The sequence below is a fragment of the Odocoileus virginianus genome, chromosome 10 (assembly GCF_023699985.2).
Source record: "Odocoileus virginianus isolate 20LAN1187 ecotype Illinois chromosome 10, Ovbor_1.2, whole genome shotgun sequence".
Classification (NCBI taxonomy): Eukaryota; Metazoa; Chordata; class Mammalia; order Artiodactyla; family Cervidae; genus Odocoileus; species Odocoileus virginianus.
In genome coordinates this window covers 41,933,833-41,961,601 of record NC_069683.1, presented here as the reverse complement: position 1 = coordinate 41,961,601, position 27,769 = coordinate 41,933,833, and the positions used below count along the sequence as shown (strand labels likewise).

At 46.2% G+C, this 27,769-nt stretch overlaps 1 protein-coding gene across 3 annotated transcripts; it reads right to left on the bottom strand.

Moving 5' to 3' along the window:
• Window positions 1–93: 93 nt before the first annotated feature.
• Window positions 94–27,148, bottom strand: SCN3B (sodium voltage-gated channel beta subunit 3). Of its 3 annotated transcripts, none has more exons than XM_020904918.2 (7): window positions 27,008–27,148; window positions 26,007–26,090; window positions 16,980–17,143; window positions 13,603–13,828; window positions 7,608–7,746; window positions 4,420–4,499; window positions 94–4,062 (listed from the first exon to the last, which is right to left on the bottom strand). In XM_020904918.2, exons 2-6 carry the CDS (start codon window positions 26,059–26,061, stop codon window positions 4,436–4,438), a joined length of 648 nt encoding a protein of 215 aa, XP_020760577.1. In that variant the 5' UTR covers window positions 26,062–26,090; window positions 27,008–27,148; the 3' UTR covers window positions 94–4,062; window positions 4,420–4,435. The 3 variants fall into 3 exon arrangements, with proteins under 3 accessions (XP_020760577.1, XP_020760562.1, XP_020760571.1); XM_020904903.2 differs by having other exon boundaries at window positions 26,007–26,676; window positions 27,008–27,146; XM_020904912.2 differs by lacking the exon at window positions 27,008–27,148 and adding an exon at window positions 26,481–26,904.
• Window positions 27,149–27,769: the final 621 nt, after the last annotated feature.

Here is a 27,769-nt window from a genome sequence, read left to right as displayed (position 1 = left end):
AGTGATTTTGAGTTCAAGAATTGATGCAGGCTGGGAAAGCAGGTAGAAGCCAGAATGTGTGTAGCAGACACAGTGAAGCAAAACCAAAGCAAGCCGTGTTTAGAGACACTTTATTGACATGAACAAGGAGTTTACTGAAAAACACCACCAACAGGCATTAGGTTGTTGAAATCTTGAGTGGTCAGGAACAACAGTTCGGGGAAAGATTGGCTGTGGAAAATCAAGAAAAAGCCACGCAAAGCTGATAACGTAACAAGTTCCATCAGGTCCACGGCTGCACGAGTTTGCTGATGGTGTGTGAGGCTGCTTCACAAACCTACAAGCACTCGTCCTTCAGCGCCTCCCTCCCTGTCACACACACTGCCGGTCAGTCCGCATCTCTTGCCAAACGGGGAAGAAAAGAATAGTACCAGCTTTGAGGCTTAGCTGGGCTATGATAGGGGTTAAGTCTGATCTACAACTCAGACTTGCTTCAAGTGCTCATCTACTGGGTCCTACCGCAGACTCAAGGAGAGGGAGCGGGAGCTAGACATGAATCATCTACCACGGTGGAGTTTTGGAGATTAGGAAAGGCCTGAGTGATGATTAAAAAAAAAAACAGCACAGGGCACACTCAGGGTCTCTCTTGGTACTCGACGCAGAGTGGGTGCTGAAATGCAGAATGAATGGATGATGGGCATAATGATGCCCCAGGTACTATACTATGTGGATACATTTGCAGTGACTAGGAAGATTCACAGGGTGAGGGGTTTTTCATTTACAAAAGGAGGGGAGAAGACGGTGCTTTTTTATTTTTCCATTTCCGCTTAACTTGGGAAGGGGTGTGTTAGGCGCTCAGTCATTTCTGACTCTGCAACCCCATGGTCTGTCCATGGAATTCTCTAGGCAAGAATACTGGAGTTGGTTGCCATTATGTTCTCCAGGGGATCTTCCTGACCCAGTGATTGAACCGTGGTCTCCTGCATTGTACACAGATTCTTCACCATCTGAGCTACCAGGGAAGCCCAAGGTCCCCAAGGGAAGGGGAACCAAGATATACTCTGAAACATATCTAGCTCCTTGCTTCTTCCTGCCAAGATATAGTTATATGGTCTTTCCTCTCTGATTTTTGTCACATTCTGAGATGGGTATATTTTCCTTTTTGATGTAGTAATTTGGGGGGAAGAAAAGGAGCTATCTCTTCTGTTAACCATTCTTAGCTCGATAACGTATTTCCAGCCTATTCCTGCTTTGAAAAATTCCTACTAACATTTCTAGTTTGGCCTCTTAAGGAGAAACCAGAAACTCAGAGAATCAGAAATCTGGGTGTGTGTGTGCTTGGAGGGGTGGTGACACTGAAGAATAATGCTTTTAAATGGACTGAAAATAAAGGCTGATATGGGAACAGACCGTCAAGCTTATTTTCACGCAGGAGTTGGGGCTGTGAGGCAAGGCTGAGCTGTTGGTAAAAGTCAGTAGGGCGAGGTGCTTATAGGGCCAACCAAGTGGAGCAGTGAAGTTCACTGGCTGTTAGGGAAAGGGAAAACTGGACCAAGCCTAACTGGCCATGAGTGAACGGTATTAAGGATCAGTCATGGGAAATATCCAGCACCAACACAACAGATGGGGTTCCTAGAGTGATGATAGCCCTTGAGAACATTTCTAAGCCCTTTAATAAGAAAAGCATGCCAGGTAAAACTTTCAGAGCAGTGCACATTTATCTGAGTCCTTTGTAGGGATATGTGGTGAAACGGGAAGTGGGTGAGGATTTGAAATAGGCTGGTGATCAGAGTGTCTTGTGGATATACAGTCATGATCAAGTCTCCCAGGAAGGAGTTAAATTGCAACTCAGAAGAAATAATGGGGTACAAACCAACTAAAAGGGGAAAAGCAAAATGAGATAGGCTGTGAAAACACGTTTCTAGCATGGCTCAAGAAACCAAGTGGTAGAGGAGCGCTTGAGTGGACCTAGGGATGAGAGATGTTTAATATCTCAGGACGTGCAGGAGAGGCAAAGATTAGGTGGAAGTAACGAGATGAGAGGAAAGGAAGCAGCTGTGGTCTCCATGGAAAGAGAGTGGGGCAGGGAGCTCAGAAGACCTGGATTCTAGTTCTCCAGGTTCATTCTCCCAGGTTCTAGTTCATTACCGCCTGTATGAACTTATGATTTGCTAAAGCTTGTCAGCCTCAGGCAGCCCATTCCTTCATTTGTTAATGTACTTGCAGTATCCACCTCACAGAGCTAGTTTGGAGGAGAAATAAGATAACAAATTAAAATGCTTGGTAAATCATATAACCTAATAAAATATTAAAGATGAGAAGAGTTGAGAAATTAGGAGATTACTTGCAAGGATAAATAAGAAAAAAAGAGGTACCATTCAACTTCATTAAAATTCACTCAGGGAATACCTGAATTGGGCTTTTGAAAAGGAAAAAAGGCAAATGTGCACTCTAAATCACAGTTTAGATGCATGGTCGAAAGGAGCTTCTATGCACCAGCCACATGACTAGGAAAACCTCACAGTAATCCAGGCCTATTTTCCTCACTATAAAGTAAGGAAAATCTATATTCTGTCCCCTCACTATAAAGTAAGGAAAATCTATATTCTGTCCCCTATCAGAGGGATTGTGTGGGAAATTACCAATGAGAAGGGTCTTGAATTTATGGAACATGTTTTCTTCAATCAAATACAACACTCAAATATGTGAACAAGGACTTATTTCAGGTACTCTTCCCTGGGATGGGAGAGATGAACTGAGTTTCTCAGGTGAGACCCAAGGCCAAGGGAGCAGGATCTTCCCCCCAAGAAGTTCCCCCTGATCTGGGGGATATCTTGTTCATCAGATCCCAGTCATTTCATCTTCTAACCCCCACTGCCGTCAAGCATCCTTCCCCCTCCCATCACAGAGTGCCGAAGGACATCACACATAACCAGTCATTCAAAGTGGAATATGAGATATTGACTAAGATTTCTGCAGTGTTCATCTGTTCTCCTAACACCTAGGGAAAAAAAAACCCTGGACATTATGAATTCCCAGGTTAGCCCCCCTCCTATCACTTCACTCACTCACTTGCCATCATCCATCTCAGACTAAAAACACACTTCTTAGTTCAATACCATTCCCAGATCCACTGTCCTTCAGGAAGATGTCTCAGATTCACAAATCTTTTCACTAAAGGAATTCTTCAAAGTCTTCCTCACGTCCTTCTCTCTGCCTTTCCGGCCAGTTTCTAGTTACCTGAATCAGAATTCACCTCGGCCAGGTAACCCACCCAGTTCTGTGCTTATGAAAGAAACAAGGCCATGGCCACATTCAATTTCGAAGTCTTTTCATAAAATTATCCCATCTCGGGAAGTGTGAAGTGGGCAGTGCCTTGGGCTTACATCTGCTTCAGTTTATCCATCAAGGTCCCTTAGAGTTGAGTCTTGTCTTGAGTCTCGGGTGCCTCCTATAAAATGCGTGATAATACTGATGCACAGAAATTTTGAGAGGAACTTTGAGATTTCACTCCCAGTGCCCACTACCACCCAGCTGTCTCAGTTGGTGTGCTCACCTGGGAAGACACACGCACGTTATCCCCCAGGAGGGTCATGAACACATTGTATGACTTCCCAAGTCTCCTTCAAGAAATCCCACTTCATGACACTCTTGCTTTAACCCAAATCCATCACTCCCGCTTCCTTCCATGAAGACATCTATTCACGTGCAGCAATGGGAGAGTGAGCCGGCTCTAGCCAGAGGGAGCCGATGCACATGTCCACCTCCAGCACATGTTCTAAGCTGAATGAAGCACAGGAGAGGGATCCGGTTGGCATGGGAGCCGCTTGCTTGAAAATGAGGGCAGGCTGAGATTGAGTCATGTAGAAATGTTGGCTTCTCAGTTCTGGCAAAGTCTTGAGGTGTGTAGAGGTCTGATGGAGTTAGCAAGGCAGAGGTGAACGTTCAGAGGTGAGAGGATGTATGAAGAATGAACTGAAAGGATGGATGCACGAAGGGAAGCGATGTGGTCCCTGGGGCACCCTCCTGATGCAGTTGACATCACTGGACCTGGGACAGCCAGCCCTTCGGTGTTCAGGCCACCTACCAGTGATAAAACAGCTCACTGAGAGTTGCCAGCCTAGTCTATCCCAGCCAAAGACTTTGACCTTATCCACGATCCTTACATAGGAGGGAGAAGGGGAATTACTTTCTGTCACTGTGTGTAAGGAATTCAAGTTGCCCCCAACACTCAGGCCAAAGCAATTCACCTTTTGAAGGACGTGAACCTCGCACAGAGCTTTATGACTTGGTCATCAACTTTAAGATGGACCCTGAGGATGGGGACTCTATGTAGAGTAGAAATCTAAGGGACCGAATCTCAAGTCACCTTGGTTTGTGTGCAACAAGGTCACTTGTGCACCTGCCTCCTCATCTACCCCTTCTTCCCCTATACATCACCTGAAGTTGACCCCTTCTATTCCTCCACCGGGACTGCAGAGTTCTCTTTGTTCTCCGAGGGGATGGCCAGGTAGTCAGACCTATTGGGGGACAGACAGGGAAGAAAATCAGTGCATTTTGTATTCAGAGGTGGAAACACAGGAAAAGGGAAGGAGCAAGGGCCTAGGAACAAGGATGCCTCTAGAACAGGAGGTCTCTGCATCTCCTTCTGGCCGTGTTACCCAAGAGAAAAGAAAAATGGCCCTTTCAGCAGAGTAGAATCAAGAGTTTTGTTTTTTTTCCTTCCACAAGCAATGCACGAGTCTTCTCATTTACCCACATTGTTCTCAAGACTTAGTACTGTTAGATTAAACCAGCCAAACTGATGGATGGGAAACTGTATTTTATAGATGTTTTCATTTTCCTGACTCTTGGTGATGTTGAGCATCTTTTTCATACGTTGGTAAGCAATGTGGGTGTGTACTTCCATGATATGACTGTTCATTTGCTTTACCAGGTTTTCTTCTGAGATATTTATCTTTTTTTCTTGATGGTTTCATGTCCTGAAAATATCTTCTCCCAGTCTGTTGATTGTCTTTACTTACAGTATAATAAAAATTATCATTTTTCCCCTCTCTGATTTGTGTCTTTTGTATTTTAAGAAATTCTACCTTCTAAGGTAATAAAGATACTTTCTTATATCCCCTATGGGCTTCCCAGATGGCACTAGTGGTAAAGAACCCACCTGCCAATGCGGGAGACATGAGAGATGTAAGTTTGATCCTTGGGTGGGGAAGACCCCTAGAGGAGGGCTTGGCAACCCACTGCACTTGCCTGGAAAATCCCAGACAGAGGAGCCTGGCAGGCTATGGTCCATGGGGTTGCAAAGAGCCAGATATAACTGAAGCAACATAGCATGCATGCACTTATATTCCCTAATAGAATTTTATAGTTTTACATTTTATTTTGTCTTAAAATCCTCTCACAACTTATTTTTGTTTAGTCTGTTTTATTTTCTATATGGATAAAAAATTATCCTTATACCATTTACTGGACAGTTCATTCTTCCTTCAGTTTTTTTAAAATATTTATTTATTTTCTTTATTTATTTGGCTGCACCAGGTCTTAGTTGTGGCATGTAGGATCTAGTTCCCTGACTAAGGATAGAACCCAGGCCCCCTGCATTGGGAGCCTGGAGTCTTAGCCACTGGACCACCAAGGAAGTTCCAATGGGGTTTTATTATTATTATATAGGCATTAACCTTTTGGGGGCTCTCTGCCTTTTCTGTTTGTCCATGTTGTATGTCTATGTCAATCCAACTCTGTAAGTAACCTTTGTATCTGATAGGAAGAGTCCTATCCTTCCCCAAAACTTTCTCTTTGAAATAGGCAAACTATAGCCCATGAGCTAATAATGGTTGTTACTTGTTCAAAGGGTTGTACACAAACAAAATGAAAGAACAGTAGGTGGAGAGACCCTCAGTAGGCTGCAAAGCCTAAAATATTTACTACCTGGCCATCCTCTGGCTTAAAGCTAGTTTTAGCCTTTGGGCCTCTGTATTTAAGATCGGCTTATCGAGTTCCTTGAACAATCCAATGGGTATTGTGATTGGAATTTTACTGCATTTGCAGATTAATCTGGGAGAGAACTGCTTGTTCCTTTTTCTTAGCAACTGATTCTAATCTTACGCTTTGGTTCCTCCTCTTTTTAATTCGTTCAAACAAACTTATTTTCTGTATTTTACCAGATCCTTCTTGTGTCTGAAGTTCCTGGGATTTAATCCTGCCATTTGTTATTTCTCTTGCTCATGCTGAATCGTTTCCTGCTATGTCTTTTAGTTTTGGATCAGATTGTAGAATCAGATTCAGCAGTGCTTTATCTGAAAAGCACAATTAAGCCTCAACTGAAAGTGAGTCCCTTCAGGATAGTTTTTCATTTGTTTTTACACAGTTATCACTGTCTGGGGACTAATTTTTTTATTGACTTTCTCAGCTTAGAGGCTCCTGGCTCATGTGGGCAGTATAAATTTAAATCCCAAACACTGTGAGAGCAGGTTCGTGGTTGTCAATTCTCAAGAATCTTTTATGATTGTACTTGGAGTCAGGCCAAGTAGATATGTTTCCTTGGCTTTTCCTGGGCTGGTGCACTGATTATTTTGTGATCAATACTTTGCACGAGTTGTAACCCTCTGAGGATCCTAGCTCTTCTGGTGACCTCAGTTCCAACTGTTTCTTGTGCCAGCCCAACTGTGGGCAGCTCCTGTCCAAGGGTGGCCACTTCCTGCCCAAGTGTGGGACTTCCTGTCCAGGTTTGGCCACTTAACTATGCTCAAGCACTAAAATCTGATCGCCTAGGTCACCAGGAATGACAACCTCCCCAGCATATAATTTCTTTCCATCTTTATATCTTGGTCAGTTGTAATTTTTTACTTTCCCGAGATGATAGATATCATGAAAAATGGTACTTTATCTTATCAAGCATTTCCAGGTGACAGTAGCCTAGAGTTTTGATTATCACTTCAGCTATGTACATCTGTGAGGTTTATTTTCCCTCTTCTCTCTCTCCAAGTAACAGGCCAACATGGCCCCTCAGATCCCATCATTTGCTCCATATACTGGAGCCTTGGTGAAAATGGCCAGGGCACCCTCTGAACACTGAAGCGGTAGAGTTCTTCTCTGGATATTCGGTCGCTGCCAAGCTCCAGGGGGAAGAACATGTTTGGAGCTCCTTAGCTAATAAAGGGCAGTGCCCAGGTAGCCTGATGAGCTCTGTGGTTTACAGCAAACAGCTGAATGTGATGGGAAGAGCATGGACATTAGACAGGCTTCGGTTCAAATTCCAGCCTCTCCTCTCCACCTCAAGCTGAGGTGCAGCCTCAGCAAACCACTTAGGCTCTATGAGCTGCTTCAGCATCTAGAAAATGGTCATAAAAATGCAGTTTTATGGGATTGTGGTGGCAGCTGATGGGCTTTACCTGGTGGCCAAGAGTGAAAGACATGAAGTCAAACTTTGCTTTGCTTCTTAAAATGGTCTGGGGTAAACGGTCTCAGGCTCAACTTTCACATCTGTAAAATGGGTGTATGCATGCTGCCTACCTTAAATGTTGTGAGGGAAAGTGGAGGACTGTGTAAATCGCTCACCACCCCACCCGTGACAGCAAGCACTTTGAAGGTGCAGGCAATCCCTATTTTGGCATCTTTGGACTTACGCATTTTCTTGGGCCGCCTCTTCGGCCTTCGAGACCTTCCTGTAGCAATATATCATCTCAATGAGCAGCCACAGAGTGAGGAAGACCAGGAGGATGTACATCATGATCTCTGAGACCACAGAGGTGAAGTCCTCTCCAGCTGCAAGGGGGAGAATGAGACTCAGAATACGCAGTCCAACAAATCCAGAGCTGTCACTGAGTTTCGAGATGTGTGAGGCCTATTTTTAGGTGCGTCTTAAATAAGCAATGGTCTAAAGGAACTTGAGAAGTTATCAAAGAGGTTTAATATCCTCCAGCTCCTGTGTCTGTCCGCTTTCTCACTAACTTTCTTCAGATGCTCTGGAGGGAGAGATGAGGGAGAAGAAGGATGGGTTGGGGAAGAAGTCGCAGAGCAGTGGAAGGAATCCTGGAACTGGATGAGATACACCACACAGCTGAGTCCCCATTTTCCTCCTTCTTGGTGTGTGAATAGTCATTTAAGACTTAAATAGTCATTTAAGACTCAGCTGCTCAGTTTGTAAAGTAAGGATAAGAATTCACACCATACATCGTCTAATGTATTTAAGAATATCTGTAAGATGGAAGGGTTTCCCTAGTGGCTCAGTGGTAAAGAATACGCCTGCCAATGCAGGAGACACGGGTTCGATCCCTGGTCCGGGAAGATCCCACATGCCTCGGACCAACTAAACCCGTGTTCCACAAGTATTGAGCCTGTGCTCTAGAGCCCGGGAGCTGCAACTACTGAGCCCATGTGCCACAACCACTGAAGCCTGCATACCCTAAAGCTTGTGCTCCGCAACAAGAAAAGCCACTGCAAAGAGAAGCCTGTGCGCTGCAACTAGAGAGCAGCCCCAGCTCACCACAACTAGAGAAGAGCCCACAGCAACAAAGGCCCAGCACAGCCAAAAATAAGTAAACAAATACAATTTTTAAAAATAAGACCTTGGGTGATGTGAAAGTCTGCACAGGCGTGAGGCACATGTCCTAGGTCTACGGACTCTGTCCTCTGAACTCGGGGTGGCAGAGTGTCTTACCCTGAGACACAGGGCATCAGAAAATGGGGACAAGGCCAGTGCCATCAACCCAAGTCTGCAAGTCTGGCCATGCTCTCTGCAAGTCTGGATCAGAAACAAGGCCACCCCCAGCTCAGCTTCCTTTCAGGTCATCCCAAATCCAAACAGAAATGAGGATTGGAGAATTCTGTGTATTAACCAGGCTGTCCTCAGAGTTCTACTTCCTGAACACAGATTATTTTTTTTTTATGTTTATTTATTTACATGGCTGTGCTGGGTCTTAGTTGCAACATGTGAGCTCTTCAGTCTTCATTGTAGCATGTGGGATCTTGTTCCCTGACTAAGGATCAGACCCCAGGCCCCCTGCATTGGAAGTGTGGAGTCTTAGCCACTGGACCACCAGGGAAGATCTCAGAACACAGATCTGATTCCACTGTATCCCTGTTGAAAACTGTTCAGCGTTCTACATCTCCCTCAGGACAGAGATCTGACTCGATTAATGCTCAAGGGGCGCTCAGGGCCACAAACCATGAAGCCTTCCTTGCCTCATTTCCATTTATTGGCCAGAAAAACCTCTCTACTCATACACACTGTGGTCTTCTGGAATCTGTGAACATTTCTTCTTCCTCTTCCCTCTTCCTAGATTGTATCTCACGCCCTGCTACCTCTGTGCCAACATTGTCTCCTGTTTTTCAATCTCCCAAAGATTCTTCTAGGCTCCACAGAAGCCACCACCTCTGTGAAGCCTTCCTCAACTTCTCGTGCAGAATTATCACTCATGTCCTTCTCCAGGCACTTTTCCATCCATTACAACACTTCCCAGGTTGTTTTGTGATGTATTTATTGCTCTTCTGTACTGACTGTGTGCTTATTAAGAATATATTTATTTCTGAATTATCAGCCTGTTGTCTAATCCTGGAATACTTGAATTATTTAATAAGTATCTGTTGAATGAAAGAATATAAACAAATATTGATCTTCCATGTTTCTTAACCAACAAAAATGACAATTAAAACATGATCGGGGGTTCCCTGGTGGTTCAGTTAAGACTCAGCCTTTTCAATGCCATAGCCTGGCATTCAATTCCTGATCAGGGAACTAAGATTCCACAATTGTGAGCCACAGTCAAAAAAATTTTTTTAATTAAAAAATAAATAAAACATGATACACGCCAAATGTCCTGATATGTATTCCTTCCTAGTGGGAAGGATGGCTGCACTCAGATCTCCCTTTGCTAGCTCTTGGCAGCAAATTAGATTCATAGTCCTCGGTTATTCATAGGACCCAAGTCATCCCCAAGGCGTTGTGCGTTAAAAGCACAGCATAGCCACAGCCATGACCTTCAGCTCAGAGAAGCCGTCCAAGTGTTACAGGAGCACGCAGGTTTTCTAACTGGAGCTGGAGGCACAGGTGAATGCCATACACATCAAATGTCCTCTCATGGGCTGGCTGCAGCCTGATTTGCAATGTGCTCAACTTAAAGCACCCAATATCTCTCTCTCTTTCTTGGCTGCGCTGGGTCTTCCTTGCTGCGAATGGGCTTTCTCTAGTTGCGGCAAGCCAGGGCTACTCTTGATGAAAGTGAAACAGGATAGTGAAAAAGTTGGCTTAAAATTCAACATTCAGAAAACTAAGATCATGGCATCTGGTCCCACCACTTCATGGCAAATAGATGGGGAAACAGTGGAAACAGTGAGAGACTTTTTTTTGGGGGGGGTGGCTCCAAAATCACTGCAGATGATAACTGCAGCCATGAAATTAAAAGACGCTTGCACCTTGGAAGAAAAGCTATGACCAACCTAGAAAACATAAGCAGGGACATTACTTTGCCAACAAAGGTCCGTCTAGTCAAAGCTATGGTTTTTCCAGTAGTCATGTATGGATGTGAGAGTTGGACTATAAAGAAAGCTGAGCACTGAAAAATTGGTGCTTTTAAACTGTGGTGTTGGAGAAGACTCTTGAGAGTCCCTTGGACTGCAAGGAGATCCAACTAGTCCATCCTAAAGGAAATCAGTCCTGAATATTCATTGGAAGGACTGATGCTGAAACTGAAGCTCCAATAGTTTGGCCACCTGATGCAAAGAACTGACTCACTGGAAAAGACCCTGATGCTGGGAAAGATTGAAGGTGGGAGAAGGGGACAAAGAGGATGAGATGGTTGGATGGCATCACTGACTCAAAGGACATGAGTTTGAGTAAGCTCCGGGAATTGGTGATGGACAGGGAGGCCTGGCATGCTCCAGTCCATGGGGTCGCAGAGAGTCGGACACGACTGAGCGACTGAACTGAACTGAGAGCTACTCTTCACTGCTCTTCAGTTGCAGTGCATAGGCTTCTTGTGGTGGTTTCTCTTGCATAGCATGGGCTCTAGGGTGCACAGGCTTCAGGAGTTGAAGCACTCGGACTCAGTAGTTGTGACTCGAGTGTTCTAGAGCGTGGGCTTGGTTGTTGTTGGTGCACAGGCTTAGTTGCTCCTCGGCATGTGGAACGTTCCCAGTTCAAGGATGGAACCTGTGTCCCCTGCATTGGCAGGCAGATTCTTCACCACTGGACCACCAGGGAAGTCCCCTGTCTCTGTTTAAGTGCAGAAATCAGGGACTTCCCTGGTGGTCCAGTGGTGAAGAATCTGCTTTCTAAGGCAGAGGATGCAGGTTTGGATCCTGGTCGGGAAACTAAGGTCCCACATTTTGTGCGGCCTCTGAGTCTGTGTGAAAAATACATAATTTTTAAAAATGCAATAGCCAGCAGTTGTACTGTAGGAAGCTGTCCTTAGTAGCTTCATTAGCCTTTAGGTGAAGAGAAAAATTTCTGTCTTAGAGCTGGGAGATGAGTCCAGCTTGAGCAGAGAGAAGGGAGAGGGTCTGGGGCCACGGGGGTGGAGCAGACATGGGGGTGTATCATGATGGAGCAGGGTAAGCATGACAGCAGCGAATATCTGGGGGAGGGGTGGAGGGGGCTGCCAAGGGGCCACAGCGGGTAGGGAAGAAAGCAAAAGTGGCAGAGACTGGGATGGTGCTGGGGGTGGAAAGACACAGTGGAAATACAGCAAATGGAGGCAAAACCTGGACTGCAGTCCTGCTTCTGGCGCTAAGGTCCTTCATGTGCAGGCAAGCCTTCCTCTTCAGAACTCTGTCCCCCAGCCACAAAATGGGGGCCCGCAGCTGCACCCTCCAATCACTGGGGTAGTCATTCCAACTCACATACACCAGACGGCACCCTGACCAGCTGAACTCACACACACACGCAGCAGTGGTGCGGAGCTGTCTACACGGAAGGAAAGCCCCCTAGGGGATTTCGATGCTTGTTCTTTGGCTAGAAGCCCTGCATTGAAAGAAAGCCAAGCTTCCTTCCAGCCCTAAGAGAGCCCGAGGGGCTCGCTGGCTCTGATAACAAACTTACTCTGCTTCTCTTCCTACCCAAACCTGGCTCTGGTGCCCGGCAGGCGGGCTGGCTCCACTTGGCCACACTTTCCACTGGCTGCACCACTCTGGAGGCAAAACCTTTGAGAACAGGAGGTAGAGGCAGAGACAGCTTCCAAGCATCTGGCAGCCACCAGCCGACAGTCCCGACGGTGAACAGCAGAGGGCGCCAGGCTCCCTTCCCCCCGGGAGCACAGGTGTGTGAACAGAAGAGGGTCCCGCACACAGAAGAGATGGGCTTGCAGAGGGGAAGTGGTTCATCAGGTCTGAGCCAAGTGCCCTGAGCATCTCTGCACCACCAGGATTGAACTACCTTCTGCTTTAGCCTAGCCTAAATCATGACTAAATCATGACATTGCTCACTCTTGCAGTTCACTCTCTTTTGCTTCATGGATTTTATCACCATAACATGATACACTTGCGGCCTGGAAGTCAGGATTCCTGGCCTCCTTTTCTAGGAAGAGCCTGGCTTTAATGTGACCTCTCCTACCCCTCCTGGTTCACCGCTTTCATCTGTTCACCGTCCTGCATCTTGGGGGGCAGTCAAAGTGCTGAGAACATGCTGGAAATAGATGGTCTAGGAAAAGCTAGGTACAATGGCATCATCATTTTGCCTGGGTGACAAAACACAGAGGGAAATGCATATATCTCTCTTCTGACACCTGAAGGAAAATTTGCAAGGGGCGAGGCGCCAGGGCGCCCCAAACACGGGTCTATTAACAGCAGAACAAGAACAGTTCTAAGTTCACCTTCACGATTCCGGACTCAATCACAACAAACATTTGAGTTAGAATGATGAAAGGACTTCCCAGCCTAACAAGATACCACCTGGGGGAAATCTGAAAAAAATGCAAAGACTAGAGAGCTAAACACCTTTCCCTTTCTCCCAGTTGAACATGAAGTGAGGACACCACACATGGAGAAGGGGTTGCTCATATGGTTACTGTGGAGGGAGACAGATGACAAAGACTGTCAGACTTTGGTTTGGAGCACTGCTTCTCAAAGTGTGGTCCCCGGCAGCATCAGTATCGCCTGACAATTTGTTAGTCACGTAAATTCTCAGGCTCTGTGTATGGAATCAGAAAGGTTGGGTTTAAGAAGTCTTGCAGGGAAATCTGAGGCTGGCTGAAGTTTGAGCACCACCTGTTTAGAGGTTCATATGGATCACAAATAGGAGGGTAGATGACCTCTAGGGAACCTCAGGAGATTTCTCTGAGCCCATGGAATCAGAGATTCAACACAGGCCAGAGAAGATGGAGCTGACTTGGCAGTTTCAGGCTTCACGGAGGCTGTCCTTTCTCTCTGAGGGTGCAAGTCCATGGACCAGGTAAAGACTCCTGCATTATCATCTCCAAGCCTTTCTGCTTTGAGGAAAGACACACAGAAAGAGGCAAGCTCTCGGGCAGCTTGCCGGAAGCTGGCCACTCCAGAAAGACATGCCAATGGTGGCAACCTCAGATTTCACCACTCCAAATAAATGGAGGTTTGCATTCTTCAAGGGGCTCATTTGTGTGGAAACCCACTGTCTTCCCTCCCCTGAGAGAGCCTGTGCCCTAGTCTTACCCTCCTCGGTAACACGCAGGGGGATCAGCCGGGTGGTCTTCACGAAGGGGCGATGTGCCTCGAACTCAAACTCCCGGGACACGTTGCAGGTGTAGAGGCCGGAGTCGTTCAGGGTGACGTTGAGCACAGTGATGGACACGTCCTGCAAGTCTTTGCTCCCGTTCCACTGCAGGCGCCCCTGGAAGGGGCTCTCCACCTCCTGGTGGCCGTTCCGATACTCGTAGATCTGTACATGGAGAAGCAGTGGAGGAGGGCCATGAGAGAAGACGGGGAGAGGTGAGGACAGGGCAGAGAAAAGGACTAGATAGTGCATGGACACGGGGAAGGGGATGATGTTACCAGGAGCTCCCAAAATGTGGGAGCAGGGTGGAGGCTCAGAGGGGAGCAGGGAAGAGAGCAAAGGCAGGGCGGGCAAAGGGGGGCGTCAGGGCGCATGGACGTGGAAGGAAGGGGTAGGCAGGAAAGGGGGTGGAAAGAAAGAGAACGGAGGAAGATGAGTGACAGATACAGGAGACTGAGAGAAAGGAAGGGCTGGAAGGATATGGGAAAAAAAGAACAAGAGAGAAAGATGTGCCGTGGGGCCGCCAGAGAGAGACGGAGGCAGAGAGGCAGCTTCATTTGTCATGAAGGAGCTGAGAGCTCCAGCCTCCAAATGTGACTCTCACAGTTGATCCCCATTGAAGGGACATGGACAGTCGTAGCCAGGTCACAAGAAGGGGACCCAGGCTGCTCGAGTGGCCCAGATGAGCAGAGAGCTGCCAGTGATGTGCATGCATCAGCTCTTCCACTCTGGTGGAGTTAGATCTGATCTCTGTTTCTTTTCTCCAACACTTCCACCTTCTGACATACTTATTTTTTTCCCCCTCTACAGCTATGCAGTTCATCTAATCTCTACTGGCTACACGTGGCTACTTACATTAAAATTCAAATTACCAGAAATTAAATAAAATGTAAAATTCTGTTTTTTCAGTTGCACTAGCCCCGTGTCAAATGTTCAGGGCCACCTGTACCTGGTGGCTGAGTTGGACAGCATGAATATGGAATGTTTTCATCCTCACAAAAATTTCTATTACCGTTACTCTGTATTTCCAGCACAATTTTTTTAAAGCTTCTTTTCTTCCATCTGAGCCATCTTTTTACTTTGGGCAGGCCTGGAAGCAGAGCAGGTGGCTGGCATATAACCAGGCCTGAGGTTCATGGGGACCTCTCCACTGATTAAGATGTCCAGGCTCCTGTAACACTAGCTCCTGGACATTAGCCTTGGTCAAGGTCAGCCCTGAGCTGGGCACTGGGAAGGCTATTGTCCCAGGCCTGGCACCTGATTGGAGCAAAGCCATTTCAGAATGACATGTCCAGCCTAGAATTAGAAATGAGCCCAGCTTTAGGAGAGCTAGAGACAAAAGCAAGTAAAATTCAATTTCATCCTAATGTTGTCTCCACTAGGTCTTTGTGGTGAAAAAACTTGCCTCCAGGAAGATGAGTACAGTAAGAAGATGAGTACAGTACAGTAAAAAGGGCTTTGTATCTGCTCTCAGACAACCTGTTTCATATCTAAGCTCTCTTTACTAACTAAACTTCTTTGATTAGTTGCCCCATTTGTGTGTATGTGTGCCTGTGTATTGGGCTTTCCAGGTGGCTCAGCAGTAAAGAATCCACCAGCCAATGCAGGAGACACATGAGACAGGGGTTCAATCCTGGATTGGAAAGATCCCCTGGAGGAGGAAATGGCAGCCCACTCCAGTATTCTTGCCTGGAGAATCCCATGGATAGAGGAGCCTGTCTGGCTACAGTACATAGTATCCCAAAGAGCGTATGTGCACATGTGTATGTGTGCTTGTGTGTGTTCTCAATCAAACACTTATACAGTGTTTCCTATATCAGAACTATTCTAAACATGTTAAAAATTGTAGCTCACGGGACTTCCTCGGTGGTCCAGTAGTTAAGACTCAGCGCTTTCACTGCACGGGGAATGATTTTGACCTCTGGTCAGGGAATTAAGAGGCTTCCCATGCAGCTCAGCTGATAAAGAATCTGCCTGCAATGCAGGAGACCTGGGTTCAATCCCTGGGTTGGGAAGATCCCCTGGAGAAGGGAAAAGCTACCCACTCCTGTAATCTAGCCTGGAGAATTCAATGGACTGTATAGTCCATGGAGTTGCAAAGAGTTGGACACGACTGAACAACTTTCACTTTCAAGGAATTAAGATCCCACATGCCACATGGTACAGCCAAAAATGAAATAAAAATTATAGCTCAAGAGTCCTGGTAACAAGTCTATGAAGTAGCTATAGTTTATATCCCCATTTTAGACATGAGGAAAGTGAGGCACAGAGAGGTTAAGCAATTTGCCCAAGGACACAAGTTAATAAGTTGTGGAGTCAAGAATCAATCCCACGCAGCCTGGCCCCAGAGAGAATGAAAGTGTGAATAACTGTCATCCCCAAGTTGGTACTCAGATTATATAACCACCATTTTGGCACTGGCACCAACCAATCAGACTAACATTGGTCATGGCTGATCCCTCAGTTCCCAGATCACAAGGAGGTCAGAGGTTCCTCTTGGGAAGGATGGTGATGAAGCCACTAGGGGGGTTTAGCACAGGTAACCACTACAGGATGACTCAAACACTTCACCCACTGGTGTACGTGTACCAGCTGACCGTCAGCCTTGATCACCCCTGACATTCTTACTGCAGGGGTGAGATGAAGAGATGGTGAGACTGAAATGAGTTAAACCTATGTCATTTCACTTAATAACAGTGTTACTTTAATTTTTAGGATAAATTTATTATTTCTGGCTGTGTTGGGTCTTGGTTGCTGCACAGGGGCCTTCTCTAGTTGCAGCACGTGGGGGCTCCCCTTCTTTGCGGAGACGGCTTCTCACTGCAGCGGCGTCTCTTGTTGTAGCGCACAGGCTCTAGGGCTCGAGGGCTTCAGGAGATGTGGTGCATAGGCCGAGCTGCCCTGCAGCATGTGGGGTTTTCCCAGACCAGGGACTGGCAGGTGGATTAACCACCAGACCACCAGGGAAGTCCTTTAGTTTTTCTACTCATTTAATCCATCCAGTAGGATGATGCAGAGATTAAATGAAAACACCTGTCTAGTGGGATGGCTGACGCACAGTGGGCTCTAAATACTATTTATGTCTTTCCCCCCCTTATTCTGTTTATAACCAGGAGTGCTCCGAGCTGGCCAGGCTCCCTCCCTTTCCCAGAGGCTGGGCTACACTAAGGCTGTCAGTTATCTGCAGAGGAGCTGTCTCTCTCTGGAAAGAAAGAGCCAGTGTTTGTCAGATCGTCATTCCCCTAGACTGTCGGGAGCCAGGCGCAAAACGGCAGAGGCCAGCAAAGGAAAGGCCAGAGTCAGCAGTCAGACATACAAGGAAATCTTTACCGCCCTCGGGCCTGTAGAACCATTCCACCACCGTGGTGGCCTCCACCTCCTCCCTCTTCATGCAGGAGATGCAGCGCAGCTTCATGGGGTTGCCCTGAACCGCCTCGGTCTCCGAGGGCACTTCCACACACACGGGGAAGCAGACGCCGACTGGAGAGAGGCCAGGAGACAGGGAGGGGACAGGAGGTGTTGGGCAGGGGGAAGGGAGAGCAAGGAGGGAGGGAGGAGAGACAGAGAAGGAAGAATCATGAGACATACTGGAAATTAGCATACACATGTAAGTAGCTCCCCAAGTACCCACTCTCCCGACCGGCAGGGATGAGCTGGCATTGACCGAGAGGCTCACCGGACACAGTGGGGATGCGGGCAGCACATATCTGGCCCTGCCCTCAAAGACTCAGCATGTAGGTGCGAAACAGGGTACCTCTGCATCCACCACCCATTGACTGCATGCACCCCTTCACTGAACCAGCGTCTGCTGAAATCTACCCTATGACAGGCCTGATGCTGAGATACAAAGTTGCACAAAACACTCGCCACGCCCCAAAGACATTTATAGTCTAGCAGGGAATGCATACTCCTAAGTGTCATGAAACCAGACTAGTGACTGACATACTAGCAATGTGCTCTGTTCCCAGAGGAGGGGCAGTTATTCCTGGCTGAGCTGGGGAGAGAGGAAGACAGGGATGGTGAGACTTGAGGCCAGAAAGGGAGATTGGACCCATGTTGTGGGGACGTCTATATGCACTGCACAATAGGAGGGGGTCATATGTTTCAAAGCCATGGAGAGATGTAAGCGTATCTGTGTTTTATGGGAAATGTAGGTAATTCTGAGGCGTGGTGGAGGGTAGACTAGCAAGGAGAATGGTGAGCTGACCGTGGGACTGGGGCGATGCTTCATGCAGAAGAAGAGACACGGTTAAAAATCGGGAGGGGGAAACTAATACAACATTGTGAAGCAATTATACTCCAATGAAAAAGGAAACAACAAAATCTCACACCACACACAAAAATATATAAAAGAATCACATGAGAAAAGACATCCAAAAAATTAGAAGTGAGTAGTAACAAACATGTTCAAATTTCTTAAAGGGAGAGAATTTTTAAATGTAAGTTATTTCTATATCAAAAAAACATACAAAACAAAACAGAAAAATAAATGCAGAGTGGTAGAAGTGAAAAACACTGCAGGGGGGTTCAGATTGGAGGGAGCCTTGCATACCACCCCGAGGTCTGGACCTATAGTTCCTGCCCCCTAGAAACTCTGGCCCATTAAAGATGGTAAGTCCATCAGACTGAAAATTCAGAATGAATCAAAAGTGGGATGTGGCTGCCAACAAAGCAAGTGCAAATGTGGGCTCTGTTAACAGATGTAACTGCAGAACAAAGGAGGAACAGTTCCTCTGTGCTGCTCAGAACAAATCTGGACTATGAGGATCAGTTCGAGGTGTCACAGTGTACAAAAGGAAGTTTGCATGTGCAGAGGAAGGCAAGATGGAGAGGGTCTGGGGCAAAGTCTGGTAAGAACAAAGCGGGATGGCCGGGGGTGCTTAGCTTGGGCACTGACACATCTGTCTTCAAATAGCTGAAGGATGAGAAAATAGATTTCTGTGGAAGAGAAAATAGATTCTGACCAGCTCCAAAAGTTACATGAAAGTAAGGCCTGCTCAACTAAAAACATATTTTTTTTCTGGTACTAAAGCTGTTAACGAATACAAAAGATTCTTTGGTAAGACAGTTTACATCTTATACAGAAGGTTCAAAAGTGAGATGAGCATCAAGGATTTTTATATTAGAACTTTTAACCCCTCCTGAGGCTTCCTCCTCATTAATGATAAAAACAGAGCCCCTGAAAATGAAATAATATACACTGTCATTTAAAAAATTGGTCCACTGTGAATGGTCGATCTGTTCTTCTATAGGCAAACAGTTCTTTCTAAAAGCAGAGGAAAGTTTTATTAGAGCTTAAAATGAGACTGACCAATTAAGAGTGAAACGAAATATCTGACTTATAAGGGAACAAATTTAATTTTTAGACATAGAGCTTAAAAACTGGAGGCACTATGATAAAGTTTAACATACTGAGATAAAATAAATTTCATTGGTTTAGTTTTAAAACTCTTAGCAAGCTGGGACTGCATTTATTGGGCAGCCTGCAAGAGGGTCTCCTGCTTTTGCGTTATCTGTTGTTGTTCAGTCACTCAGTTGTGTCTGACTGCAACCCCATGGATTGCAGCACTCCAGGCTACCCTGTCCTTCACTGTCTCCTGGAGTTTGCTCAAATCCATGCCATTTCAAATTCATTTCACATGTTTCTGCATATGGGCCATCTCTTTAATGGGGGGAGGGTCCTTATCCAGAGAGACCTGATCAGAAACATTTTCAGAATGTGCTGAATTTGAAGTCTTGAGCATAGGCCTGTTTTTGTTTTTTATTTTTAAGGAAAGCCTAGTCTATGCAAAAGTTTTCGAGTGGATAGAGGTGTAGGGAATATGCATTGAAAACCCCACGTAGCAGGGAGTCTTGAGGCACATGTATATTTAATGAGATGTGGTAAAGATGAGTTAGTTCAATGAAGATGACTTCAGAGCAAAATAGGAAAATGTTCCAAGTAAAGTACAGTTACACTTATAGAGGCAGGAGGGAGATGCATTGGGCAACTGAAGGCTAGGGTTTGATAGACTTGTTTTGTTTGTGTTTTTGCTTTTCCGGCTGCACCGAGGGGCTTGTGGGATCTTAGTTTCCCGACCAGAGATGGACCGCAGGTCCCTCCAGAAAGCACCAAGTCCTAACCACTAGACTGCTAGGGAATTCCCAGTTTGATAGATGGTTTAATCTCTCTGAGGCTCAGTTTATTCATCAACAAAATGCTGGAAATAATATCTAATAAATTGCCATGAAAACTCTATGGGACGATTTCTACAAACATGTTCTGTACAAAGGATCATTAGCGCTTCACTGAGAAGATGACAAGGAGCAGGCACCGAAGGAAAAAAAGCAGGGAGCAAGCTCTATGAATATCTGTGACACTGTGCAGGGAAAACAACTTGAGAGTTCGAGGATGGCAGTGTGTTGGCAAAAGCAAAGAGCAGAATAAACGACTGGGAACAGGAATTTCCCTGGGGGCCAGTGATTAAGAATCTGCTTTCCAGTGCCAGGAATACAGGTTCAATTCCTGGTCTGGGGACTAAGATCCCACATGCCTCGGGTTTATGCTGCAACTAAGACCAGATGCAGCCAAAAATAAGGTTTTGGGGGGCTGCACTGGGTCTTCATTGCTGCATGTGGACTTTCTCTAGTTGTGGTGAGCAGGGCCTGCTCTTTGTTGTGGTGCTTGGACTTCTCGTTGAGGTGGTTTCTCTTCTTGCGGACCACAGGCTCCAGGTGTGGGCTTCAATAGTTGCTGCATGAGAGATCAGTAGTTGTGGTGCATGGGCTTAGTTGCTCTGAGGCACGTGAGGTCCTCCCAGACTAGGGATCGAACCTGTATTACCCGCACTGGGGGCAGGCGGATTCCTATCTACCATACCACCGAGGAAGTCCCAAGGTATACATGTTTTTTAAATAATAAAGTACAGGGACCCAAGTGAGCATAAAAGGAGACAAGGTAGAAGAGATAAACCAGGACCGGATCATGGCTGTCCTTGTAGACCACGACTTGAACTTTGGTTTCTGCTTTGGATGACATGTGAGCGCTGGAGGGTTCTGAGTGGAAGGACGGCACAACACGACCTGACTGCTCTGTTGAGAATAAGCTGAAGAGGTGAGGAAGGACAGGGTGGAAGCAGACAGAGCACTTGTAAGGCTGGTACAGGGATCAGGCTGAGGGTCGGTTCAATGGTTCTGCTTGGATGAGGACAGCAATAGAGCTGCTGGGCTTGAAAATGCAGTTTGCTGGACAGATATCCTTGAATAGGTGTGAGGTGATGTCCTCCAGGGAACAAGTGGATGAGTTGGCCTTAACTATAAACACAGTTGGGTCATTTATAGTAAAAGGGGGGAAGGCAGAATATATGTAGTCAGGATGGTCCGCAGGGCATAGCAGCCCCTCTTTGTTCTGAGACGTTCCTGAGTAACCCAATCATCAGAGAGTAAGCCCCACTGATCACCTTCTCTTTACCAAAGTCCAGTCTGAAGTCCTAAGAAAGAACTCTGCTCAATAGGTCAATTAAATTCATGAGGTCCCAGAAAAAACATTGAAAAATGGCCACAAAATCCACTCATCCTTATTCGCTTGCCCTTTGCAATATGACTTGCTTCTTGGAAAAGACCCTGATGCTAGGAAGGATTGAGAGCAAGAGGAGAAGTGGGTAACAGAGGATAAGACGGTTGGATGGCATCATCAACTCAATGGACATGAGTTTGAGCAAACTCTGGGAGATAGTGAAGGACAAGGAAATCTGGTGTGCTGCAGTTTATGTGGTCGCAAAGAGTTGGACACAACTTAGTGACTGAACAACAACTCCTTCCATCCAGAGGTAAAGTATATTTCTCCACCCTGTGAGTCTCCAGTATATCACTTCCTCTCTTTCCATGAAATCCTCTAGATTTCTAGAAAAGACTATACATATGGTAGACATTCAACCCACCCTGCTGACTGTAAATAAGAAACTCCTGGAATAATCTTGGCCAAATTACTTGACATTTGGTCTTCTCTTCTGTTTCCATAGTAACAATGCGGAAACATGAGAAAGAAGAGTAGATTGGCTATGATTATATTTAACTAAGGAATAGCATTAATCTATCTATATTAATAATCTATCTATATCAGAGAAGGAAATGGCACCCCACTCCAGTACCCTTGCCTGGAAAATCCCATGGATGGAGGAACCTGGTAGGCTGCAGTCCATGGGGTGACTAAGAGTCGGACACGACTGAGAGACTTCACTTTCACTTTTCACTTTCACGCATTGGAGAAAGAAATGGCAACCCACTCCAGTGTTTTGGCCTGGAGAATCCCCGAGCCTGGGGGCTCCTAGGAATGAAGAATCCCAGGAATGGGGGCTGCCATCTATGGGATAGCACAGAGTCAGACACGACTGAAGTAACTTAGCAGCATCTATATTAAGCAGTGGATAGTAATGTGTATGTAACCAACTCCTCTAATCTTTGTCTTCTTTATTTGGTTATATTGCCCCTCTTGACTTTGCTCTACAATGCTTTCCTTTGTACTAAGAAAATAAAGCCTTTGATTAGAAAGTAAAACTTTCCAGAAAGTGGTAATAAATGATGTTATTTGTAGATATGAACACCCTGAAATGACTTGGTCTATCAGATCTAGCCAGTCATTTAGCAAAGTCTTGAGAGAATGGGATGAAAGTGGATTGCTGAGGGAAAAGAGGAGAACATTCCCCCAACACAACAGACTCTACTCTGGGAGAGTAGACCTGGAGAGGAAGAGCTGAGAAGATATTAGGAGGTGATGAGTAAGGCCCTAGGCTTGGGAGAGGTGTGGAAGGGTGGCTCCAAAGAGAAATGAGAGGACAGATGCCCACCTTGCAATCCTGTATAGATAGCAGCAGGTATGACCGTTAAGAGCTACAACAAGCACCAGAAGACCAAACTCACGAGATAAGAGTTCTCTACAAGTCCTTTCTCCTTCCCTGCAGTTATTTTCTTATCTCTAAACTGGAAACAACACTACTTTCCCTGACTAACACCACTGGATTGCTATGGGGACCAAATCTTCATTTGAAAACTGCTTTGTAAACTGTAAAGCACTAGGCAAGTGTGGATTTATTATTATACTACTATTTAATGAAAGAAATGTGGAATTTTGCTCAATTCATGCAGAAAATAAAAGAATGGAAAAATTCCATTCACATTTGCATCATGTAACAAATCAGTTTGGGAAGGGTGAATGCATCTAAGCTAAGTGTTTTCCAATACTGGAATTGCATGCAAATAAAATGAGATTGCATCTGTGAAGTGAGGCCTTCTCTCTAACATTTAATGGCAAGGTTTCCTGAACTATCTCTTTCTCTTTTTAGGTGTGTGTGTCTTTTTTAAATTAATTTGCTTTTTAAAATTTATTTTTAGTTGGGGGGGAAATTACTTTACAACGTTGTTTTGGTTCCTGCCGTACAACAATGCAAATCAGCCATAATTATACATACATGCCCTCCCTCCCGAGCCTCACTCCCTTCCCTCACCCCATCCTTCCAGGTCATCACAGACTGTCAGACTAGGCTCCCTGTGCTACGTAGTAACTTCTCACCAGCTATCTATTTTACACATGGTACTGTATATATGTTGATGCTATTTTCTCCATTAGTCTCACCTTCTCCTTCCCCTACTGTGTCCACAAGTCCATTCTCTATATCTGAGTCTCCATTCCTTCCCTGCAACACCATTTTTCTAGATTCCATATATATGCATTAATATACGATATTTGTTTTTCTCTTTCTGACTTACTTCACTCTGTTCAAGGTTCAAGGTTCTTCCACTTCACTGGAACTGACTCAAATGTGTTCTTTTTATGGCTGAGTAATATTCCATTGTATATATGTACCATATCTCCTTTATCCATTCATCTGTTGATGTACATCTAGGTTGCTTCCATGTCCTAGCTATTGTAAACAGCACCGCTATGAACAGTGGGGTACATGCATCATTTTCAAGTACAGTTTTCCCAGGGTGCCCACTAGAGGGATTGCTGGATCATATGGTAGTTTTATTCCTAGTTTTTTAAGGAATCTCCATACTGTTCTTGGAGAAGGAAATGGCAACCCACTCCAGTATTCTTGCCTGGAAAATCCCATGGACAGAGCAGCCTGGCGGGCTACAGTCCATGGGGTTGTAAAGAGTCAGGCACAACTGAGCAACTAACACACACACACACTGTTCTCCATAGTGGCTGTATCAATTTACATTCCCACCAACAGTGCAAGAGGGTTCTCTTTCTTCTATATTCTCTCCAGCACTTATTGTTTGTAGATTTTTTGATGATGGCCATTGTGACTGGTGTGAGGTGCCTCTTTCCCTTTTGTAGCTTCTCAACTTGGTGAACCATGCTCAGAAGCTGAGGATGGACAAGGATAGGTATAACACATATACTTCTTCCAAAGGTTTTTTTTCTTTTTTGCAGGAGAATTGAGGGGTGGAGAGGAAGATGGGTACTCTGCCATTTTAGCAATATTCTATAAATCATTTCCCTACCATTCAACTGTGCAGCTAAAATGTTAGCTAGGATGTTAGATATCTGTCCTAATTTTCAGACTTACATATTTCCAAATACACATATATGAGGAACCAAATATTCTCAGGTTATGACACAAAAAGCTAGTGGCAGAGCTAAGACTCTGATCCAGGCTTTGTAAGTCCTAGTCAAAACATCCTAGACTATAGCATACTCTCCCCTCCACTAGAATTCAGGCAAAGATATTAAAAACTTAAATTAGGGTTTGGGAAGAAAGGCTTTGTACAATATCACCCCAAGCTCCTCTACAACCTTACCTGTCATTGCTTTACTCGTGTTCTTTCTTACGCAGCCCGAAGAACCTCTCCTAAGCCTCATGTCCCTAGTCTTCACCTCCCCTGAGGAAATCTCAGCCTTTAGTCTACAAGATAGGTGAGATCATTGGCAACCCATTATGTCTGCTTCATGTTCAGATCTGGTCTACTCTACTGGGAATGGATGGTGGTGAGTCTGCCCTTGGGACTGACATTACTCTCCTTCTTTGTCCTTCCCAGCCTGTCTCATCAGGCATTTTGTTCAACAGGAAGCTTGGCTCTGCTTCTGGTCACATGCAAAATCCAGATAACACTGGCAGCCAGAGTTAGTCCTGGAGGCTTAATAAGGAGATAATAAGGTAAAGAGGCAATTCCCATCAGCATATCTGCCACTGCACTGGCAGAATGAGTTCCATGCCAATCATAGAGCATAATCCCACATACCTAGCTTCAGTAAGGTAAGTGGGCTTGCTCACATCTAATTATCCTGGTTATTGATTTTTAGCATGGAGGAAGGTAGCTAAGATTGTGGCAAGCAATTTATCAACTGGAGAGCATGTATATTTGACCTGAGGATCTAAGTTGGCAAGACTGAATGCCCATAACTACACAACTACACACAACTACATGCACACACACACACAAATACACACACACACACACACACAGACTACCACATCCTCATCAATCCATTCAGATGCCCATGCTAACATGCTCCAACACAAACTAGCACACACATTCAGACGCTGAGGCATATACATCAATACAGTAAAGCATTCTCTTAGTCGCACATGCAGACATTATTATGTAGACTCATTAACTTCGGCCATACACATGCGGGCACCCCACTTCAAACCCATCTCTAACACCACTCTGCTCAGCTTTACTGTTGCAAGTATAGGACTCCCTTATTTGGAGAGAGAAGGTCACCTCACTGCTTCACAATAGATAAACAAGAACCTATTTATCCTTGAAGGCAAAAAAAACCCAGCTCCCCAAACACCAAAGCACCTTAGTTCCCCATGTTCATGAAAAAGAAAAAAGATGCAATTCCCAGGTGCCTATTCATCTAATATATTACTGCAAATGGCTGAAGCCTGTTTTACTTATTAAAATTAAACAGTAGGATCAACAACTAAAGTATTTTCACTCCCAAAATGCACACATCCAGATTTTTAATGTATAAAAATTAATTTGAAGAACTCATTGAGAAATGAAATGCAACTACAACCAAGATTTTTTTTTTATAATGAACGTGATAGCATTCTCTTTCAGCAATAGGAAAGGGGGAAAAAATACTTTGTACTTAGCAGGAAACGGGAAGAAGGGTGGGGAAACCACCAAGGGAGGTTCGGGAATAAAGCAGCAGAGGAATAGGGAGGCCTTTTGCCAATCTCAAAATCCTAGCTCTCATGGAATCCCTCTGGATCCCATGTCTGGCAGACATGTACAGAGGAAAGCCAACCAGGGCTCCTTGATGTCACCAACGATATCAATGTGTTATTATTGTTAACATTATTACTGTTATCTGCATCTCGCATGGCAGGGTGCTGGTACTTACCCCACAAGATGAGCAGAAGGGAAGCCAGGGGAAACAATCTGTTGAAGGCAGGCATCTTTTTTTTTCAGCGGGTGGCTTCCGGGGCTAAACAGAGATTCCCTGGGTCAACAACCGCTCCCTCTCAGAGACTTTCGAGGAAACCCTTTGGGACGAACTGGCCCAAGGAAGCGACTTTCTGACTGAAATAAAGGCCAAGCTCCGGTGACCGAGGAGGCTCTGCGGGGTTTTGGAGCCAAGCGGGGTTTCAGCTCCAAGCCACCCAGTTCGAGGGAGCGGATCTGCAGCTCGGCGCGCTCTCCCCAGAGCCCGTTGCTGGGATCCGGATCAGCACCACGGACAGTGCCTTCCCCGCCCACCCCGGAACTTCCAGTCTCCCGTGTTTGCGCGTCGCGGAAATCTTGGCTCGGAACCGAGCAGCCGGCAGGCTCTAGGCGGTTGGGCTGTCGAAGGGATCCATGTTAATCCACCTCTCACCTCCTTACGAACAGTTACGCTCCAACTAGGATCCACCCAGACCCAGGAGCGCCGGCTTCATCCGCCCTGGCGGCTTCTCCAGCTGGGCGTGCCCATACACCCGAAACCAGCAAGGAGCTGCCGTCTGAGCTACAAAATTCGTTCCACCTCGGTACCGTCCACACCCGCCGAGGCTCCCCGGGGAGATCCGAAGGGGCTAGAAAGAAGAAGGCGGAACCTTCTGTTTGGCTGGCGATCTCAGAGGCGGGGCGGCGGGGGAGGGTGATGGACCCCTTCCCGGGAGCTCGCCCACAAGGTCTTGCAAGGGCCCCGACCCTGGGGAGCAGGTGACCAGCTGCCCTTCTCCAAGGCCCCCCTAGACCGTGTGTGCTCAGTCAGCCCTGACATGCGCAGGCGGCTCTCCACCCTCCCTGCCACCACTGACCCACCCCCTCGTGCAACACTCCCCACCCCCAAACAGGCGTGCCCCTCCCAGGGCCGAGCACGGCTGCCTGGCGCGGGGGCGGAGCTCGGAGCCGCGCACACACCTCAGCCCTCGCGATTTCTCTGCTCGCCGGCTGTCTCCAGGTTTCCCTTTCACATCTCCACATGTCTCCCCAGCAGGGGCACGCCTCCTCCCACCCATTCACACCCCCCAGGCAACCCCACTCGGGCTTCCTGCACAGACGTGCTAGCCTCCAGCTCCGGGAAGAGGAGGGCCAAATCTCTCGCAGGCAACGATCAGTGACGTCATCTGCAATTTACACTGTACATGACCGGGCTTCTCTCTCGCGACCCCATCCCCTCCTTCTCTCCCGGTGTGGTCTTTGTCTAGACTTGATCAGTTGGTTCCGGACACCCTGAACGGAGCAAAATAATCGCTGCTTAGAAATGGGCTAAGAGTGAGGCGCACCTGTTCCCACATTCACCTCCTCACCCAGGGAGGTGATCCAGATGTCGGTTCAGCAGTACTGTTGGGGGTGGGGTAACTCCCTCTCGCTCTAATCACTCCCCCCTCCCCAGTTTAAAAGCAGATAGATTGTGGCTTGGCGTCTCCCAACTATTAGCCTTACCCTAGTCCTAGCAGCTGTTTCAATGCCCCGCCCCATCTCTGGAAGGGAAACCTGAACCTTCAAATTTAGTTATAAACTCAAATTGACATAATAGATTAGGAATGCTTGGAACCGAGTGAAAGGTTAATACAAGAACCGTCCACCCCACCCCCTTCTCATTCCCTACTGCTCCCTTTCCAAAAGGGGAAGCTTGACATTGATATTCCAAAACAGAATGGCGGGGTAACAGCTGACTGT

What these genes read in the sequence shown, in the direction of transcription:
- SCN3B (XM_020904918.2), bottom strand. Translation starts at nt 26,061, where the DNA reads ATGCCTGCCTTCAACAGATTGTTTCCCCTGGCTTCCCTTCTGCTCATC. An exon ending in CCTGCGTGTTACCGAGGAGG is followed by an intron (nt 7,747 to 13,602) that starts GTAAGACTAGGG and finishes TCCCCCTTGCAG; the next exon opens with CTGGAGAGGACTTCACCTCT. An exon ending in GAGGCGGCCCAAGAAAATGC is followed by an intron (nt 4,500 to 7,607) that starts GTAAGTCCAAAG and finishes GTCCCCCAATAG; the next exon opens with GTCTGACTACCTGGCCATCC.